Source organism: Colias eurytheme, chromosome 25, assembly GCF_061535395.1.
Source record: "Colias eurytheme isolate Ceu_HAF_F1 chromosome 25, ilColEury1 Martin Lab GWU primary, whole genome shotgun sequence".
NCBI classification, from domain to species: Eukaryota; Metazoa; Arthropoda; class Insecta; order Lepidoptera; family Pieridae; genus Colias; species Colias eurytheme.
The window spans coordinates 933,150-953,109 of NC_143004.1; the positions used below are offsets into that span (position 1 = coordinate 933,150).

General features: G+C 33.2%; 2 protein-coding genes across 2 annotated transcripts; both read left to right on the top strand.

The window, feature by feature from the left end:
- The first annotated feature begins 318 nt into the window (after nucleotides 1-318).
- On the top strand, nucleotides 319-9,984 carry GAA1 (glycosylphosphatidylinositol anchor attachment 1). The gene is made up of 12 exons (XM_090116359.1): nucleotides 319-633; nucleotides 930-1,049; nucleotides 1,211-1,370; nucleotides 1,760-2,053; nucleotides 2,625-2,739; nucleotides 2,978-3,065; nucleotides 4,786-5,029; nucleotides 6,966-7,355; nucleotides 7,743-7,882; nucleotides 8,524-8,663; nucleotides 9,054-9,234; nucleotides 9,841-9,984. The coding sequence occupies exons 1-12, from the start codon at nucleotides 385-387 to the stop codon at nucleotides 9,934-9,936; spliced, it is 2,217 nt and encodes a 738-aa protein (XP_089972485.1). The 5' UTR covers nucleotides 319-384; the 3' UTR covers nucleotides 9,937-9,984.
- Nucleotides 9,985-12,166: 2,182 nt separating this feature from the next.
- Nucleotides 12,167-19,879, top strand: LOC149897418 (facilitated trehalose transporter Tret1-like). The gene is made up of 8 exons (XM_090116505.1): nucleotides 12,167-12,227; nucleotides 13,022-13,251; nucleotides 13,973-14,147; nucleotides 16,877-17,022; nucleotides 17,444-17,576; nucleotides 18,200-18,423; nucleotides 18,713-18,904; nucleotides 19,643-19,879. The coding sequence occupies exons 1-8, from the start codon at nucleotides 12,167-12,169 to the stop codon at nucleotides 19,877-19,879; spliced, it is 1,398 nt and encodes a 465-aa protein (XP_089972631.1).
- The last annotated feature ends 81 nt before the right edge of the window (nucleotides 19,880-19,960 follow it).

Consider the following 19,960-nt stretch of genomic DNA (forward strand, 5'->3'; position numbering starts at 1 on the left):
AAAAACGATCGAATATATAATATGTATAATTGTATTGTAAACTTAGTAAATAAGTTAAAATATTAATGTTAGTTCTGTATCCTATTATAATTATTTTATTTTTGTATAATGTATGTTTTATATTATATTGAAATGTATATTACTTTAAGATTGCGACTGAAGGACTTGTATCCATGGTCATGAATAAATTATTAAAAAAAAATTGTCACGTAAAAATTTAAAAATGACAGTGACAATTGACAAATAATGACAAAATGACAATGACAAATGGCAATATATTTATTGATAAGCGGCTTGCCAAGCTAGAAAAAATAAAAAGCGAAAATATTAAATTTTCTAATGTTTTTATGAATAAAACACTATTACCTTAAATATTATCCGAAAATGGGTCTACTATCCGACCCTGAATATGGTTCTATGAGGTTTATAAAAGTGTTGAAAAGAATTCATTACCCCCTATGTTTTCTTTTCTACATCGGTGCAATAGTGTGGTTCTTTTTATTAGCAAACCGGGAGTTTAATAATGAAACTTATTTTTCGGAAAATGCGTTACTTCCCGGCTTGGTTACTAACGAGTTTTATGGCGAGCAAGCAGCTAAACAATTTTACAATGAATTCCTAATGGAACTTGAGGTATAGTATGATGATTGATATTTAGTTTTATTTGAATGTATATTTCCAGCTTCATTTATAAAAAATAATCAGTTTAGAGGCCCTTGCTTAACAAAATATAGAACATATTTTCTTAGACACTGTTTTAGTTATGTACCCTATTTAAAATGTGTAGTCAAGTCAAAGAGCAAATATGTTGTATTGTTGACATGTTGTAGAGAGAATTTTAGAAATAATCTGTTATAAACAGGATCCTTTCACTGAAAATTTCTACTGTGAACTTTTTTGTAATTGTTACATTAAATATGAAATTTCAGGACAAATATGATGATACAGACGAGATGCCAGTACCATGGTTGGTTGGTAAAATGTCACAGCTACATTTGGAGGTGTATACACACAATTTTACACTCAATTATCCTTTGGGTCAAGGCCAGGTAAGTGATTTAAACTGATTTTATTAAAAAAATATATCAGTATTCAACTTTATCTATTTTAAGATAGATATATATGCGAAATTTAGTATAATATACCATTTTTAATTAAAATAGTATAAATCACTTAATACGAAATACTATTTGTAATCCAACGATTACAGGTATTCAAAGGTACAAACGTATACGGTATCCTACGCGCGGCGCGAACCTCATCCCTTGAAGCGTTAGTGCTGACCGCTCCGTACAGACCGTTGTCTTCGCACCAGAAGGGAACGGCTGCTGGGATCGCTCTGATGCTGGCGTTCGCTCAGTTTGCTAGACGTTAGTATATTTTGTAGTGGAATTGCTTGAAGAAATAGTTTTCTTACTGATGAAAAAGATTTTAGGAAGGTTAGACATTGTATCCATATCTGTAGTAATAAAAATTTTCTCTATAAACATATAAATTTAGAAGTTTAGTTTTGTTCACAATTTTTGTGGAAAAAGTTTATTTACCTTAAATTCAATTAAATTCAATGTCTTTTCTAATAAGTTACTTTTAATTTAACATAAATTTAACATTCACAGGTATGTACTCTCTTAAACTTGTAATTTATAGTTTTCATTAGTTGAAATAGAAATATATAGTTAATACTTACATTTTATACATTTATGCACATTCTATGAAGCAAATACTAGGCCTTTTGATCCAACTATACACATTTTTACAGCGAAAAAGTACTGGGCCAAAGACATAATATTCCTAGTCACAGAACATGAACAACTCGGCATGCAGGCATGGCTCGAAGCGTACCATGGCTTACAAAGTGATTCCGGAACCTTCTACACTAATCTAGGCAGTTTCTATGATCCTAGTGCGTCTATATTTAATACTAAGAAGTCTAAAAGCAAAGGTTTCGAGTGGTGGAGCGATCATAGCAAATGCTTGGACCCTGGGACTTTGAAGGGACGATCTGGGTCCATACAGGCGGCTATTAATTTGGAGTTTCATACACCGAAAATTAGTGAGTTAATATCAATATTATTATAAATTAAAATGTTTTACAGTTATGATCACATCAAACTTATCAAAGTAGAGACAAACAAACAAACAAAAAGGCTATTCGGAAAATAAAGGAATGTTTTCTTTCAGCAAAAAATCTCTAGTTTTTTAAGTACTCATACTAAATTTCCATCCTGTGTAATTTATAACATTCAGCATCAGTATAACAACTTGAAGTGCTTAAATCATTGTAAAATAAAATAATATTTAAAAACTAGCTTCCGCCCGCGACTCCGTCCGCGCGGAAAAATTAAGATTTATTTATTTCTACGTATTTTTCCGGGATAAAAAGTATCCTATTTTATGCCCAGGATAATAAGGTATAATTATACCAAGTTTCATCGAAATCGAACCGTTAGTTTTTACGTGATGCCTTCACATACAGACAGACAGACAAAAATTTTTTTAATCACATATTTGGGTTTGGTATCGATCCAGTAACACCCCCTGGTATTTATTTTTCAATATTTTCAATGTACAGAATTGACCCTTCTACAGATTTATTATATGTATAGATTTCATTGTGTTTACAGAATATGTGGAAGTAAAAGTGGAAGGTCTGAACGGTCAGCTACCGAATTTGGATTTAGTTAATTTGGTCCACAAATTGTGTGTCAAGTCGGGGATTCATCACTCTTATAAAAACAGGTAATTTATCATCATCAACATCATCACATCACATCACGTAACATAACATGACGTCACAAAACGTCACTTCACATCAGATTACATCATCGAAACCGTCACGTATTATTACGTCACGTCACGTCATCTCACAACACGTCACAGCACATCACGTCACATCGCATCACGTCACATCGCTTCACATCACATCACATCACGTCACATCACTTTTATATTAAATTGTTGTTTATTTAATTTTCAGCTACGCATGGTTACGTAATCGCAATATGGACGCATGGGTGGACGGCATTTGGACAATGCTCGGTATGATGTCCGCTCAAATTGCTGGCGTAAGTTATTTCTAAAGCTTTTTTTATTTATTTAGTTTAAAAAAAACATAAAAAAGACTGTAAGAGCCCTCAATATTATGTACTACCTATAATTTATTCTCCTATTTTACGAAAGGATGTCTGGAAGAAGTGATTGTAAGAGCGTTTTCACATTATCCGATCCGATATCGGATATCGGAAGCCGATAGCCGATATCCGATATCGGAGGGAAGTAAAATGTATGAAATATGTACCTGTCTTTCACATTGTCCGATCCGATATCGGATATCGGAGCCGACACCGATATGCCCGTGAGCTATCGGACGATAATGTTCAGTGTTGCCAACTCAATTTTCGAAAAGGCAGTATACCAACAGCAAAAAAGCACTAGTTCGTGTATTTTCAGTCTTATAGGACGCTAAATCTTTAAAAAAATTCTTTGTTTTAACCTAAAATCCTTTTTATTAAAAGAAACCTTTTTTTATTAAGAAAACACACATTTAAGTATTTATAGGCATTAAAAATACGATTTATACGGCAGCTATTTTAATTACCGTATAAAAATATACGGCAATTGGCTGAACTGAAGTAAACAAAAATATATTGCATTCTTAAATTCAAATATCTATCTTCGAAAATATTAGTGTCTATCATCTTTATTTTAACTCATTCTGCCTCGCTCCTCCTCCTACTCGGATGTTGGTTGTGCTCTGTGGTTGTGCTATTTATTGTATTGTTGTCATTGAGTGCTTTGTTTTTAACCGACTTCAAAAAAAGGAGGAGATTTCACACCGATTTTGTTTTTATTTTGAATTAACAACAAAGAATATTGGAAAACTCTTAGTTCTAAAATAATTGCGACACTAAAATAATTTATGTATCTTTAATTACAGGAAATTACAACAATCATATTATAAAATATATATTTGAACGGGTGACAATATTATTTACAGTGTAATAAGAAAAAGAATAGAAAATGTGAACAAAGATTGTATCACTTAATAAATTGATCATAGGTACTACATGAACTTTTATAAATATATACAGTGAAAAAATGACTAAATGACTAGGTACGTCTTGTTAAAAATACATATTTTATTTTATTTATTTGGTCAACCAACATTTGTTTACAATGATTCTTAAATATAAATTTTACATAACAAATAGTTCTTGCGATAAAGTAACAAATAATTAGAGGTTAACACAGCATGCGCCAATTATACAGAGCTATTTCTTAAAAGTAGGATACTTGTTATTGTTAATAATAATAAAAGAATAAGAATTATTTAATTATGGTGATGACAACAATTTAAGGTTTTAATTTTATGATAATATGATCTATCATTTGATTTTCTTTTAATTATACCTTTTTTTTATCAACTGGCAACTTAGTTTAGTTTTCTCTAAAAATTTCTGGCAACACTCATGATAATATCGGAAGGATTTTATCGGACAATGTGAAAGGGAAAATTGTATCCGATATCGGATATCGGCTATCGGCGTCCGATATCCGATATCGGATCGGATAATGTGAAAACGCTCTAATAGTAGTGATAGTGAAAGTTCCTTTTTTTGACGTGAAACTTCTTTAGGCGCGTTGAGACTAACATTTCAAGGTCGCATCATGGCAATACCGTCACGTCATGGAGTAAGGCTACGATTTTGGTATCTTTGAATCTTGCCAAAGAAGTTTCACTTCTGACACGTGTCCAATCTTTCTATTTATTTTTTCTCTCCTCAGGTGCCAAACGGTAATCACGGTTTATTCCATCGTTTCGGAATTGAAGCGGTGACCCTAGAGGGTCGTGACACAGACGACCCCTCGGGAACACCCCCAAGAACGGCCCATCTAACCCCCGCTAATTTCTACCGCCTCGGGAACGCACTAGAGAGCATATTTCGTTCCCTAAACAATCTTCTAGAGAGATTCCATCAAAGTTATTTCTTCTATTTGCTGGCCGCGACGGATAGGTTCATTTCTATTGGTAAGTAATAACTAGCAATTTCTCCTGACTTTGTCCGGATTATAACAGCAAATACATATTATATAAAGCCCCCGAGAACGGCCTATCTAAACCCATATGAGTGAGTAGGGTAATAATTATAAATAACCAGCTAATTATCTTTGCTTTGCCCACGTTTTTTACTAAAAATGAATAAAAAAAGACGGGTTACACTCCGGGAGTGCCGGCAGAAGTGAAAACTTGATTATTAACGTTCAGCATGTTTGATATTTTGGAATGGTATCCGTCTTACGCATGGAATATAAGGGCTAAAAAAAAAGCATCCGTCTTACGCTTTTTCGATCAGGCCACGTGTCCTGACGCGAGTTTAAGATTTTATACCCAACGCCGCTAAAGAAGTTTTCACTTCAAAACTACATATAACATCCCCAAGAACGGTCCATCTGACTGTATATTTTAGTAATAATGTAATTTGAAAGAAACTAACGTTATTAATTCAGTTCGAAACACCTAAAAATTAAAATTATATATATTGAAGAAAATTTCATATATAAAACTCACACATATACAGGGTTACTTGAACCTCGCAGGACAAGATAGCTAACATCATAACTCATCATAAGTAACAACATTTGTTCTACGACTCTTGGCATAACGCAATAAATTATTATTAAATGATTTTTTAAACTTTTATTGTACTCTCTTAACATTTGTAAGTCTATGTTCTATTCATTATCGAAAGGACGACGTTATGCCCCCTTCCCCCTCTCATTCGCTTCTTGTTTACGTAATTTTTGGGACGCGCGTAGTTTATAATATTCAAACGAAAAATTAAATGAATATTTATTTTTGTATGAAAATAAAATCTAACAAATTATGAAAAGTCGTAGAACAATTAATGTTATTACTAATGATGTTAGGTATCTTGTCCTGCGAGGTTGCTGGTGTTTTACAATTAGTAACCCTGTATAAAGTTCTTTAAATCAAATTTGTTCTAGAACTTTTTTAATCATTAAATGTCTTGCTGCCAATTAAACTGAGGCATTTATAGACCTGGTTATATACCAGACACATAAATCTTTAGCAAAAAAATGGTCTGATCTCGTGAACCTAAACTAACATCACAGAAACTGATTTCAAAGGCAAGTCGTTTTTCATTCGATTAACGTTCAGCAGGCAGACAAATGGCAGACGACTAGAACAACGATATAAACTACTATTGCTAATTTTATGGACATAAGCTCATGACATTTTGGTCGTCGACGTTGGTAGGGGTGACCAAATCCTTAGCATAACATCATACGCTTATGTCAATTAGTGTCGATAGCGGATTATACTCCTTTGCGTTTTGACGTTTGTCTCGACCCCTTAAAAAGGCGCATGCCATTTTTATAGTGTTTATTTAATCGTCTTTGTAATAAATATAGTTTAAAAAACAATAATAACACGCTTTCATTGATAGACACAACTAAAAAGTAGAAAATGATTCTTAATCTATACTATACTTATCTATACTAATACTAGCTTTCCACCCGAGGCTTCGCCCGCGCAGTCAAAGAAACACCCGCATAGTTCCCGTTCCCGTGGGATTTCCGGGATAAAACCTATCCTATTTCCCGGGGTAAAAGTAGCCTATGTCCTTTCTCGGGTATCAAAATATCTCTATACCAAATTTCATGCAAATTGGTTCAGTAGTTAAGGCGTGATTGAGTAACAGACAGACAGACAGAGTTACTTTCGCATTCATAATATTAGTATGGATTATAAAGCTGAAGAGTTTGTTTGATTGTTTGAACGTGCTAAACTCAGGAACTACTGGTCCGATTTGAAAAATTTTTCGTTGTTAGATATCCCATTTATCGAGGAAGGCTATATATAATCACGCTAAGACCACAGGAGCGGAGCAATGCGGGTAAAACCGCGGGGCACAGCTAGTAAATTATAAATTTATTTTTAGGTCAATATATGCCGTCTTTATGTCTGCTTTGTGGCGCTTTGTTGATTCGAGCATTATCTCTTTGGGTAACAATACAGAAAGATGAAGAACTCGACAAAAAGAAAGAAAAAGATACAGATACGAGCGCAAAAGATACAGATCCCGTAAAAGATACAGATATCTTAAAAGATACAGAAGTCGTAAAAGATAGTGACGCGGAAGAGAAGCCAGAAGGCTTAAGGAGACGTGTGAAGTTTACGGAGAAAAAAGATAAGGAAAATATAAAAGATAGCGTGGGCAAGAAAGAAAGATTGGAGGAAGTGAGCGTCGTCAGTATTGGCGCGAATTATTTCCTGGTGCATTTGATTGGTTATGGTGTTATGAATTCGCCGATTCTTTTCAGTTATATTGGTAAGTTATAACAATTTTTTTCTTTTATATTTTAAGATAAGAGAAAAAATAAATTTCGTGAAGTGATATTCGAAATTATTGAAACAATAATTAATAGGTAACTGAAATCTAATCAGGATTTTAATTTTAACACCAATTTATTGTTAATTTTTAAAGGTCGACTGTTTTTTTTTTTTGGGTTTGTTACAGAAATCGGTTCACCCAGTCCAAAGTTATAACTATGAGAGTTATAACTTTCGACTGGGTGAACCGATTTTTATGATTCTTTTTTTATTTTATTTTATTATCATCCGGTTGGTCCCATAACATTTGTTCAGTTTTGGCTACTTAACAAATAATTGTTTTTTGAACGTATGTTTTCCAAAAAATTTTTTGTTGTTTTTCCAGGCGCGAAATACTTCGACAAACCGTCCGAAGTGTCAGTGTACTACGGTTTGTTATGTATGTCCGTGCTGATAGCGGTAACGGCGCCGCTCCTATTGAAACTGTTTCGGACAAGGCCAATCAATAGGGATGAATTGACTATTGTAAGTGTGTGTTTGTATTTAATCGAATCAATACTTTTTTTACAAGATGACTAAAAATATAACTTACTAGCGGTCCGCCCCGGCTTCGCCCGTGGTACATATTTCGCAATAAAAGGTGTTCTTTCTCAGTATTTTATGCGTGAAAACCATACATACATACAAACCTTTCCTCTTTATAATATTAGTATAGATAATAAAGTTTACTATAAAAGCTGACTATTAACGACTAGATTCATATTCGCGTATTAAAAGACCGTCGAAAAATGTGATAAAACATTCATTGAAATTAACGCCTTATGTCGTGGCAGTAAGGTTAAAAGTCTATTGTATCGCTAATTAGAAAACTCTGCCTAAAACACGTGAAGGCAGAGTTTTGTGACGGACAGATTTTGAACGTAATTATGTGTCTATTTGTTTATTGTTAAAAAAACCTGATTTGTTCTCGATTCCTAAAATATTTTTTTTTTGTTGTTATTTTCGCCTACACAATATTATTCTACTACTAAAAGATATGTCCAGCGCGTGTTTGTATGTCGGTATATACAACACATCGCTTAATTTATGCATGCCCATACTATACACCCCCTTTTTCGACAAAAAATGTTCTTTTTTTTCAATTTTTTTGTTATTTTCGCCTACAGATAAACATCCTCCTGCTAATTGAGATGTCGACCGCGTGTTTGTGTGTCGGCATGCACAATATATCACTTGGTTTGTGCCTCTCAGTACTGTACACCCCCCTCGGGTTGTTGGTGGCCGTGGGAGGGGAGGGGAGATGGAGGTTAGTGGAAAAAAACTTGAAAAAAATTAAAAAAATCCATTGTGAAGTGGGATCATGTGCGATTTTTTATACCTGGTCTTTAAAAATTGACAAAATTTGTGATTCTATAAAACTAAAAATTAATAATAATTCTTATAAATATTATTTATTTAAAATTAAAAATGTGAAAGTAATTATTTTTGTGTGTCTGTTACGTTTTCAACGCTTAAACTACTAAACCAATTTTAATGAAATTCTGGGAAATAACTAGTTTGAACGCGAAATAGGCTACAAAATCGTGCATGCGCCATAACATTTTTTTTAGAAGGGTCTTATATATGATTCTAATATGTAAGATGGTAGGAAATGGCATAGATAAATAGAAAATTAACATTATCTTTTTTCTTTCAGCAAATTCATAACCACGCTTAAAAGGCTTATCTGCCTTCTACTACAACCGCTAATCGCAGTGACACTAGCAATGATGCTATATTCCCGGGTTCTGTTCCCGGAGGAGGGAATCACGGGAGCAGTGGGGAGGGGGAGGGATGCGGCCATGCAGGGGGTGATGTTCGCTATTGTGGACTCGCTGGTGAGTTGAACTCAAGTCTCAAACCTCAAAAAAAAAGACGGGTTGCACTGGGGGAGTGCCGGCAGAAGTGAAAACTTGATTATTAACGTTGAGCATGTTTGATATTTTGGAATGGTATCCGTCTTACGCTTTTTCGATCAGGTCACGTGTCCTGACGCGAGTTTAAGATTTTATACCCATTACAGAAAAAGTGCTCAACGCCGCTAAAGAAGTTTTCACTTCGAAAATACTTCGGTCATGGGAAATTTTTCGCTTCAAGAGAAATTATTTATAAAGATTTAATTATGATTAAATATACATTTTTAACCAACATAAGAAAAGGAGGATGTTCTCTAACTTTTGACTGGGTGAACCTAATTTGGGTTTTTTTTTGCCTACCATGTGCAAATTTAAAAAAGGCACACAACCCTCCATGGGTTTTCATCTTCTATTTATATTCTTTAATGCTTTAAAAAACGTCAAAAGTTTAAACAAAAGGTTTTTTCAACCTTGCCTAACTTTTTATTAGGCAAGTGATCATAAAAAATACGTCTCATCTGGTCTCTTTTGACCGAATTTACCGCCCATTTTCAATTTTTCAGTACATATTTATATATTTTTTTTCAGATTTACGGCAACTGGTTGTTCAACGTCGTCACAGCAGTATTATTACCAACTTGGATTATATCCTGGCAAATATTATGTACTTCAGTCACTGTTTGATGTTTTTATTATAAAAATGACAATTAGAAATAAATTATTTATAATATTTTTGCGTTTTATTTAACACCTTTTTTAATACTTTCGTTTCGTAAAAATGAGAAATTAAGCGAAGATACCACCTAATAATTTAAGTAAATTGATTATCGTAAATAGTAATAGAAATGCGAAAGTAACTCTGTCTGTCTCTTCTTCATGGCCTAAACACTGAACCGATTTGGATGAAATACAAACATACATTGAGACCGGAGAAAGTACATAGGATGTTTTTTCTCAAAGAAACTCAAACTCAAACATTTATTTATTCAATTAGACTACTACTACTAGAAGCACTTTTGAATCGTCATTATATATTTTTAACATTTACCACCGATTTGAAAAGCAGTATCTATGGAGAAGAACCGACAAGAAACTGCATAGTTACTCTTAAAATCATTTCAATATTACAATTTAATTTTACATACTATGTAACTACATATCACTACATAGTATAAAGCAAAGTCGCTTTCTCTGTCCCTATGTATGCCTAAATCTTTAAAACTACGCAACGGATTTTGATGCGGTTTTTTTAATAGATAGAGTGATTCAAGAGGAAGGTTTGAGTATATAATTTATTATGTTTGAGACAAAGCGGCCGAAACCGCGGGCGGAAAGCTAGTATAATAATATGCCAAAGAACTGTCCTGTGGTTCTTAAGCATCAACCCTCCATAGGTTTGCATCTTCCATATATTCCTTAGTCTGTAATAGGCTCTCTGAACTAATATAGTTTTTACATAAGTTTAAATTTAGCACTACTTTATCCCGGTAATCCAACGGGAATTGTGCGGGTTTTCCTTTGACTACGCGGGCGGAAAGTGATAATAATTTACGGAATTACCAAGATACGTAAAAAGATTTTTAACCTTTTATCATATTTCAAACATTAAGTTACTATGTACTACGTACTAGAGAGGCCATCGCTACTATACTATTTGTAACACTAGTTAGAGTAGGTTAGAGTCAATCGTCTTAAACCAATTTTTTTTTGATACATTGATACTGCTTTCCGAATCGGTGGTAAATAATTGATAAGTTTATTCATATTTTTATAAGATAAACAATATTTATTTCTTACATTGATTGGTTTTAATTTATAAGTAATAAGAGGCAGAATATTTACAAAGTGTATGACCTAGCCGCAACGCGCACAGATTTTGTTTGTGGTGTCCTCTCTATAATAATACCTCAATGATTTACAATAAAATATCTTTCTCCTTTTTAACATTAGCATCATGTTGATTATACCTACCGATTGTTTTGTAAATATTAAAAATAATCTGCCATTGTATAATTATATCACAATGTATTATTTATTCATGTGATGTAAATTACCTCTGTTATATTAAGGATTAAATTGGAGAATTGTAAATATTATAACGAGATATGAACTACGGGTGATTCAAATATAACTCTTATAAGGTAATAAGTAATAACATTAAGGTTATAACTATATGTGAAATAAAACTAGTTGACTGATATTCAATGATTTATTTGTAAGAAAATTTTGTGAAATATTAAAATTAATAAATCTCTTATATCTCTTATTCTTATACTATCTTCTTATAAAATAAATATATTCGCATTCAACATTTGTTGCGAGAGTAACTCTGGCTGTCTGTCTGCCGCTTCCTCACGCCTTAACTCCTGAACCAATTAATTTGAGATCTGTCAAAAGAAGACAGTTTTTATCTCGGAAAGCCTACGGGAACGGAAACTAAGTATGCGAGTTTTCCCTTTGCGGAAAAAGGAAATACATTTTTTGTTTTGTTTGTTTGTATTGATTAGGCTCATAAAAAACTGGACTAATTTTAATGACTTTTTCCCTAATAGAAAGCTTTATTATTAGGAAGTAATATAGGCGATATTTTATTTCGTATATTTATCAGCCAGCCGGAGCGAGCGGCTAGTAATACTTTTTCTTAATAATAAGGATAATACATTGGCTGCTCGGGTTGCTTGGAAGAAATTGCTTGAAGCAATAAAGCCGCCCTTTGCATCTAATGTCCTGTCTGTGTGTGTGAAATTTGTATTTGTGTTGTATGCAATAAAGATTATAAATAAAATAAATAAATAAATAAGGATGAACACCCTGTATAATTTATTTGACTCTATCTGGATGAAAATAGCAACATAGATACGTAGTAACCATGTGCTGATTTGTATCGCAGTTTCTTGTAGTGTGTAGTGTTAATATGAGTGGGAAAAGTGTCAGAAATGGGCACACATATGTGCAATGGATGGTCGCTATTTTAGGTAAAAAGGAGACATTATTTAATTGAGATACAGTTTTAACAAGTATAAGAGCACCTAGATACATGTCTTAAATTTAATTAATTATTTATTTAACATTTTATTGCACACATACTTACCTATGTCCTATACATAATATAATATAAGAAACCGAAAAAATCCAGGAGAATTTACAATAATCACAGAGAAAATTAAAGATCCATATTTTAATAATTGGTCGATAAAATTTCTATAATTCATAAATGCATGCAAGGTATGACTTCTCAAAAATGTGGACTCTATTGATATCAGCTATTTTTAGCTTTTCTTCAAAAATCGTGAAAATATATCCTCTTACCTACATAAGAAGCGGTCGATCGATTTTTTTTAAGCTATTGCGTAGCTTCTATCGCGGGCCTTGAGCGCGGGGACCGAATCCAGAAATTTCGTAACGAAAAACCTCACGCTCCCCACTCCGACGGGCGCGGAGGTGTGGCTTGAAGGCATAGCATGCAATAGCTTTACCGCGGTAGTCCCCGAGTGCCACACGTCTTTTATATACCTATCTATGTGATTGTAAAATTTTAATAATCAGGTAAATAGCCAAATAGGGATTAGGGACTAATTGTTCTCTCTAAATACGGAAGACCATACACGAATAAAAAAAAGTATTCAAATAATTCTCCTTATAAACTTAAAATATTCAACACGAATAAATGCTATTATACACTAATTTCAACCCTTAGTTTCAACCACTAAAGATATTAAATTACTTCACACACTACTTTTCTCTATCACCAACCAAAAATCGATTTCAGCAAACATAGCAGTATTCGTATACGGCTTCGAGAACAGCTGGATATCACCCATGACTAAGATCCTGCAATCCGACGAGTCCCCAGCTGGTGCGCCACTCTCTGATTATGCTATATCCTGGATTGCAAGTACCATGGGCTTCGCAGCTACGTTCGGTACATCAGCTTATGCATATATGGCAGATAGGTTTGGCAGGAAGATCGCTGTTATGGCCCTTTTATATCCACAAGCGGTAAGCAGTATTATTGAGAAGATTAAATAGGTTTTATTGCATTTATTGGTGTATTTTTTCTAATATTATTTTGGGAAGAGATGAATAATTTAGTGGCTAATGAAAAGCTAGTGTAATTAAACGTTACCTAGTTACAATAGAATCCTTCGTATTTTCTACAAAATTGTATTGTTACATTCTTATTTTTAAATATTTCTGATTTCACATTGTATTATCACCGACATGATAAAAATATCATGACATTATTGTATTGCCACCAATCTATACTAATATTATAAAGCTGAATGAGTTTGTTTGTTTGTTTGAACGCGCTAATCTCAAGAACTACTGGTCCGATTTGAAAAATAATTTCGGTGTTAGATAGCCCATTTATCGAGGAAGGCTATAGGCTATATATCATCACGCTAAGACCAACAGAAGTGGAGCACTGCGGGTAAAACCGCAGGGCACAGCTAGTCTTTGATATACGTATTATACGTGTAGAAAGTTTAAATTAACTCTGTTGATTTTTAAATATGGTCAAATGTATGTAACCGACCGACTCTATAAGAGTCGGTTACATTATACATACCAACAAACATACAGGGTGAAGCATAAAGCGTTATATATACAACTGTTATTAACAAATAACAGTTATTCGCCATTTATTGGAAAAAATAAGTATCATATTATAATGTAGAATGTACCGAGTATTTTTAGGAATGTTTTCTAATTATTTCAGATTTCATGGGCTCTAAAACTCTACCCTACTGTTACAACATTAACTTTATCACGAATATTCGGCGGTTTGGCCGCAGGAGGGATTTTTAATGTAGTCCCCATGTATGTGAAGGAAATAAGCCAGGATAGTATTAGGGGCACCCTGGGCTCTTTGCTGATTTTATCGCAGAATTTGGGTATGCATAAAGTAAAAATAAAACACGAATTTATAAGAATTTTTGAAGTAAAACTTCTTTAGGCGCGACTAGGGAGTAACTCAGATTTATTTTCTGACGGAAGTAACGCTTACTATAGTTTGCGTAGTTTCCGCCATTTAAAAATAATAATTCTGATTGGTTGTAAGTATATGTCATATACTACACGCTTCTTGACTTATACGCCAGCTAGTGGCAAATATTATAATCAATTAGGATTAAGTATTTATTTTCAAATTTTCAAACGGATCAATTGTGAATAGCAAAGTGAATGAAAAATTCAACAGTTTTAAAAACATTATTTTAAATTGCAAAATTTTTTGAAAATATCTAAATATACTTGTTTATTTATTACTTTTAAAATAAGTAAATTAAAAATAAAAATAAACATGTTGTGGATTATAATCAATCTATTTTAAATATTGCTGAAGACAAAGTAGTATCCATAGCAACAGATATGTATATAGGTTGTCATTCAGTTGAACAAGAAGCATATGTACGCCAACAATTTCATAAAATGTCAGTTATTGATACAGGAGGATCGCCTTATGAAATCATATTAGTTCTTAACAAATTTTACATTATTACAACCAATATTGATGTATCTGATGGCTTAGCCAACGGTTGTGTTGGAAAGTTAGTGTATATTGAACGTGATGACAGTGATAACATCATACGCTTATGGCTTGAGTTTCCTGGTAAGATAGGAGAGAAAATTAGGAAAAAAGCTGCCCATCATATTCAAACTCTAAACATTAGTAGAACAGCAGTCCCAATTTTACGAAGATCGTCATCTGTACCAATGAATAGAAATAAGACAATATTTGCAAAGAGAAATCACTTTCCATTAGTATCTGCTTGTGCGCTTACAATACATAAGTCTCAAGGTGGTACTTTTGATCAAATCGTTTATGAATACAATAAAAGTCACAGTCAGCAGCTGTTATATGTAGCATTATCACGAGTAACTGATATAAATGGATTGTTCATTGTCTCAAACACCGATGACAACAAATTTTATCATGGAAGAAAGCGTCCAGGGGGAATAGTTGATTTACAGTGTGAATTTGAAAGACTTTCAAATTCTCGCCTAATAACACAACAGGAAGAATTATATAACCTTGTAAATGAGAGTAACATTACACTATTTTCCTTCAACTGCCAAAGTTTACGTGCTCATGTTTCTGATCTGAATGATAAAGTATTAAAAAGGTCCACATTGCTGTTATTTTCCGAAACTTGGATGAAAAATGACGAACAAATTCTTATTGAAAATTTTTATTGCGTTACCCAATACAAACGACCCAACTCAACTGCTGGTGGAGTAGCTGTATATCATTCATCTACAGATACACTGAACAATGTAACACCAATTCAAAATATTTCACCAACTATATTATCACAAATTTCCGATGAGGTTTCACAAATTGGTGACATCGCCTTGGTTCGATGTGTTAATACGAATGACCAACCTGTGATTATCGTTGTTATTTATATTTCTACAAATACTAGCCTGACAAATATCATAAAATTTATTCATCAGCAATTACTTCACTTCACAATTGAAGGTTCTCGACTTTTAAATAGTAATTATCATGAATTACCGATGATTCTAACTGGAGATTTTAATGTTAATTTTCGCTCTCAGGAATCTCAGCCGTTAATTGATTTTTTAGAAGAAAAATTTGATTTATCTATGAATACTTCTCGACTTCATTCAACAACGCGTTTCGGTACAACGATAGATGCTGTATTTTCAAGAAAAGTAGCAAATTTAGAGAGTAAAATTTATGTTTCACATTATAGTTACCACAAACCTATAATTTCGTACGTAAGAAATTATGATGACATTCAATTACCTGTTTCGAATGAATAATATTAATATAACATTTAAATAATCTTTGTAAAGCACATGAATAATAAATATTATTAAATTATAATATAATATTTATTTATTTAAGTTAATATTTAATCATTTCAGTGATATATGTCGTCAACGCCAAAGAAGTTTTACTTCAATCGCGCGTAAAGGTTACACGCACACACTTTTTTTTTTTTAATTTAACATAGGTAGGTACACGTCACGACATAGGTACCTATTACATAAATACAACATATAAAATCTTACTTTAATATTGAACAAAAATAAAATCTAAAGTAAAGGCTGACCTAAGTCAGTGTCTAAACGCTAGTTTTAAAATCGTTAAATATTTTTTATAGTTTTCCGCTAAATCCTTTCATTACGATGCATAATTACATCAAACGAGCGAATGCTCATTCCATAGAGTAACTTATATAGGATGGCTCATTCTAACCCCACTATCTCAAATTCTTTTAGTGTAGGTATACATATAGTATAGAGCATTCTTTCATCGTTCTTAGTGCGTTCGTAAATATTCTATGCAATTATGCAATGTTCTAATACTGAATAACACTGAATACGAGTTTTCGTTTACAGTTTACACTTCAGAAAGAATTTGCTCTTGCTCTATGTTCGTTTGATGTAAATAGGTACACCGTTAAAAGCACGCATTCGCATACTTATATTGTCCATATTATTACTATTCAAAATACAACGGACAAATTAAAATCGAATTTGCATCGAGAGATAAGAAATAAAACCACGAACTTAACATTGAACATACTTTTTAAAAATATATGCTTATCACATCACATTATTTTTTTAATCTTTTTCCGTATTCTGTTTCAAGGTGTCCTTTTCATGTTTGTAATCGGAGCCTATTTCGACTACTATACTGTGCAGTGGTCAATCATTGGAATACCTATTGTGACTGCAATACTCATGTTGAAAGCTCCAGAAGCCCCCGCTTTCTTGGTTAAACTTGGGAAAATGGATGTAAGTGTTACAAAATTAGTAATTAGTACGGTGCGTTTACGTCAAACTAACATAAAGCTAGAGCAAGAGCATTATTTCGTGATCTTTTAGAGTAAACGAAACCTTCAGTGATGTTCAGTATTAGAACATTGCATAAAATATGTAAATAAATAAGGCAATAAGAACAGCGAAATAATGCTCTACGATTGTTTACGCAGTAAAAGAATTTTACATCGTGGAGTTAGAATGACAATTCACTCGTTTGATATAAATGCACTGTTATGAAAAAAAAAACTTATTATGGTAATTATAAAATCAGTAAATTCAAAATAATACGTATCTAGGTAGGTACTTGTAATTTTAGTTAAAAATTAGTTAAAATGTTTATTCTTTAACTTTAACTGAAGAGTTAAATAAATAATATTCAATACTGTTTGTCCAGGAGGCACATGAAACAGTGGCTTTCCTCAGGGGCCTGGATGTAGATGACAAAAGAGTCTTGGAAGAAGTAGACCGCATGAAGGAGGAAGAAGACACTTTTCAAAGCTTGCCGAAAGTGCAATTGAAGACACTTTGTAAGTTAATATTTTTGTTTACTAAAATAATATAATTTTACAGTTTATAAAACGTTAAATAATAATACAAAACCCTCTATTGAAGTGAAAATTTCTTTAGCGGCGTTGAGCACTTTTTCTGTAATGGGTATAAAATCTTAAACTCGCGTCAGGACACGTGACCTGATCGAAAAAGCGTAAGACGGATACCATTCCAAAATATCAAACATGCTCAACGTTAATAATCAAATTTTCACTTCTGCCGGCACTCCCGGAGTGCAACCCGTCTTTTTTTTATAAATACGAAAGTGCAATCGGTGATTTGGATTGTCGTCCATTTGGTTTTCATAACAAGCGATAAGCTGTATATATGTATGGGATCAGGATCGTGCCGTGTGTGAATATGTCTTGAAATATTTAATATAATTGTATAGATAACTAGCTGTGTACCGCGGTGCTACCTTATAACCCTCCCTCTGTTCCTGTTGGTCTTAACGTGATGATATATAGGTATAGCCTTCTATCTTACAACGAAAGAATTTTTCAAATCGGACCAGTATTTCCTGAGATTAGCGCGTTCAAACAAACAAACTCTTCAGCTTTATAATGTTAGTATAGATATAATATTGATTATGTTATTTCAGTTACCGATTCAAAATGGCGTCGCAGCGTCATAATATTCCTCATTTCTAGCACGATACATGGCTGGAGCGGGGCGTACGCCATCATGGTGTATGCCCTGACTCTGCTGACATATGCAAGTTCAGACTTCGTTATAAGCCCTGAAGTACAGTCATTTAGCTTCCCGATTGTGATGATCTGTGCTTGCTTGCTTCTTGCGGTTTTTGTGGAAAGGGTGGGACGGAAGGTTGGTATTTTTTTATATAACCTAACCTAACTAATATTATAAATGAGAAAGTAACTGTCTGCCTTTCTGTCTCTTCTTCCGCCTCAACCTATGAACCGATTTAGATGAAATTTTGTACACATAGAGACATTGGTTTTCCTTTAGTAAATATAAATCCAAAGTACATATGTATATCTATTTGTTTTTCCGTCCTTTATAAAAACGACTGAACCAATTTCCTTGAATATTTTTTTAATAATTAGGCTTGTTATAGATATACTATAATAATAAATATTCTCTTAATTACCAGCGACTGCTCGTAGCGGCATATGCAGCTTCAGGCATATCTTTCGGCGTATTAGCCACATCTATACTGGCTCGAGACACTGGCTTGGTGCCCGGCTGGCTCCCGCTAGTGGCCATGATAGTGAATGTTTTCGCATACGCGGGTGGTGTGTCGTCGCTCACATATATAATTTTGACTGAGGTGTTTAATTTTCAGGTGAGGTTCTTTTAATTGTGAAATTTTAATTTATCGTTCTTTTTTCTACTTAATCAGATTTTTTAGTGATACATTTAATCTTCTAACAAGTACTTAATTGTAATTAAATTATAATTTTGTAATTTTGATAAAAAAATTGAAGCAATAAAAATATTTTACCCTAATATAAAAGAGACACTACTTATAGGCAATTTAGAGAATAGTGCTGACGTTAGTGGTAGCGAAAATGAATTGGAATTGTCTAAGGGTGCATTTCCACCAATCATGTGTGAGGATGTGTTGCGAGGAATGTGTTCAAACTTCAAACTAAATGAAGCGATATTGATGATTTATATAAGATGATTTTTACAAACACAACGAAAACAGTGAAACACTAGCTTTCCGCTCGCCGTTCCCGTTCCCGTTCCCGTGGGATTTTCGGGATAAAACCTATCCTATGTGTTAATCCAAGTTACCCTCTATATGTGTGCAAAATTTCATTGTAATCGGTTCAGTAGTATTTGCGTGAAAGAGTAACAAACACACACACATCCTCACAAACTTTCGAATTTATATTTTATTTAGTAGGATAGGATAGGAAGGATTTATTCGTCTCTCTGTAGCATGAGTTAAAACGTGATCTCTATTTAAATCTGCTTCATACTCATTCTTTTTGATTTTCGTCGGTGGAAATGCACCCTAATTCAGCCAATCTGTTACCTATATGTCTATATTGATTCCATTTTGTATTAATTTCAGGTTCGTGCAAAAGTAATGGGCATGATAGTAACATACATATGGTTTTTAGAATCTATACAGCTGCTAATCTACGCGCCGATCTCAAAATTCTTCGGATATTCTACATTATTTTATTTGTTCACAATAATTAACTTAATTGGAATGATATTTGTATTAATATATGTACCGGAAACCAAGGGAAGGAGTGAAGAAGAAGTGCAGAGGATTATAAGGGGAGATAGAAAGGATGTATTATAGAGAATAAATAGTTTTTTGTTTGAATGCCTTTTATTTTTAAACCCAACAGTCAACAGCCAATAATGTATTAGTAAAAACGAG

Excerpts from the sequence above, each read along its gene's own strand:
- LOC149897418 (XM_090116505.1), top strand. The coding sequence starts at position 12,167 with ATGAGTGGGAAAAGTGTCAGAAATGGGCACACATATGTGCAATGGATG. Across the intron at positions 12,228-13,021 it reads ATGGATGGTCGCTATTTTAG|CAAACATAGCAGTATTCGTA; the intron begins GTAAAAAGGAGA and ends AATCGATTTCAG. Across the intron at positions 18,424-18,712 it reads TGGAAAGGGTGGGACGGAAG|CGACTGCTCGTAGCGGCATA; the intron begins GTTGGTATTTTT and ends CTTAATTACCAG.
- GAA1 (XM_090116359.1), top strand. The coding sequence starts at position 385 with ATGGGTCTACTATCCGACCCTGAATATGGTTCTATGAGGTTTATAAAA. Across the intron at positions 634-929 it reads AATTCCTAATGGAACTTGAG|GACAAATATGATGATACAGA; the intron begins GTATAGTATGAT and ends ATGAAATTTCAG. Across the intron at positions 7,883-8,523 it reads ATAGGGATGAATTGACTATT|ATAAACATCCTCCTGCTAAT; the intron begins GTAAGTGTGTGT and ends TTTCGCCTACAG.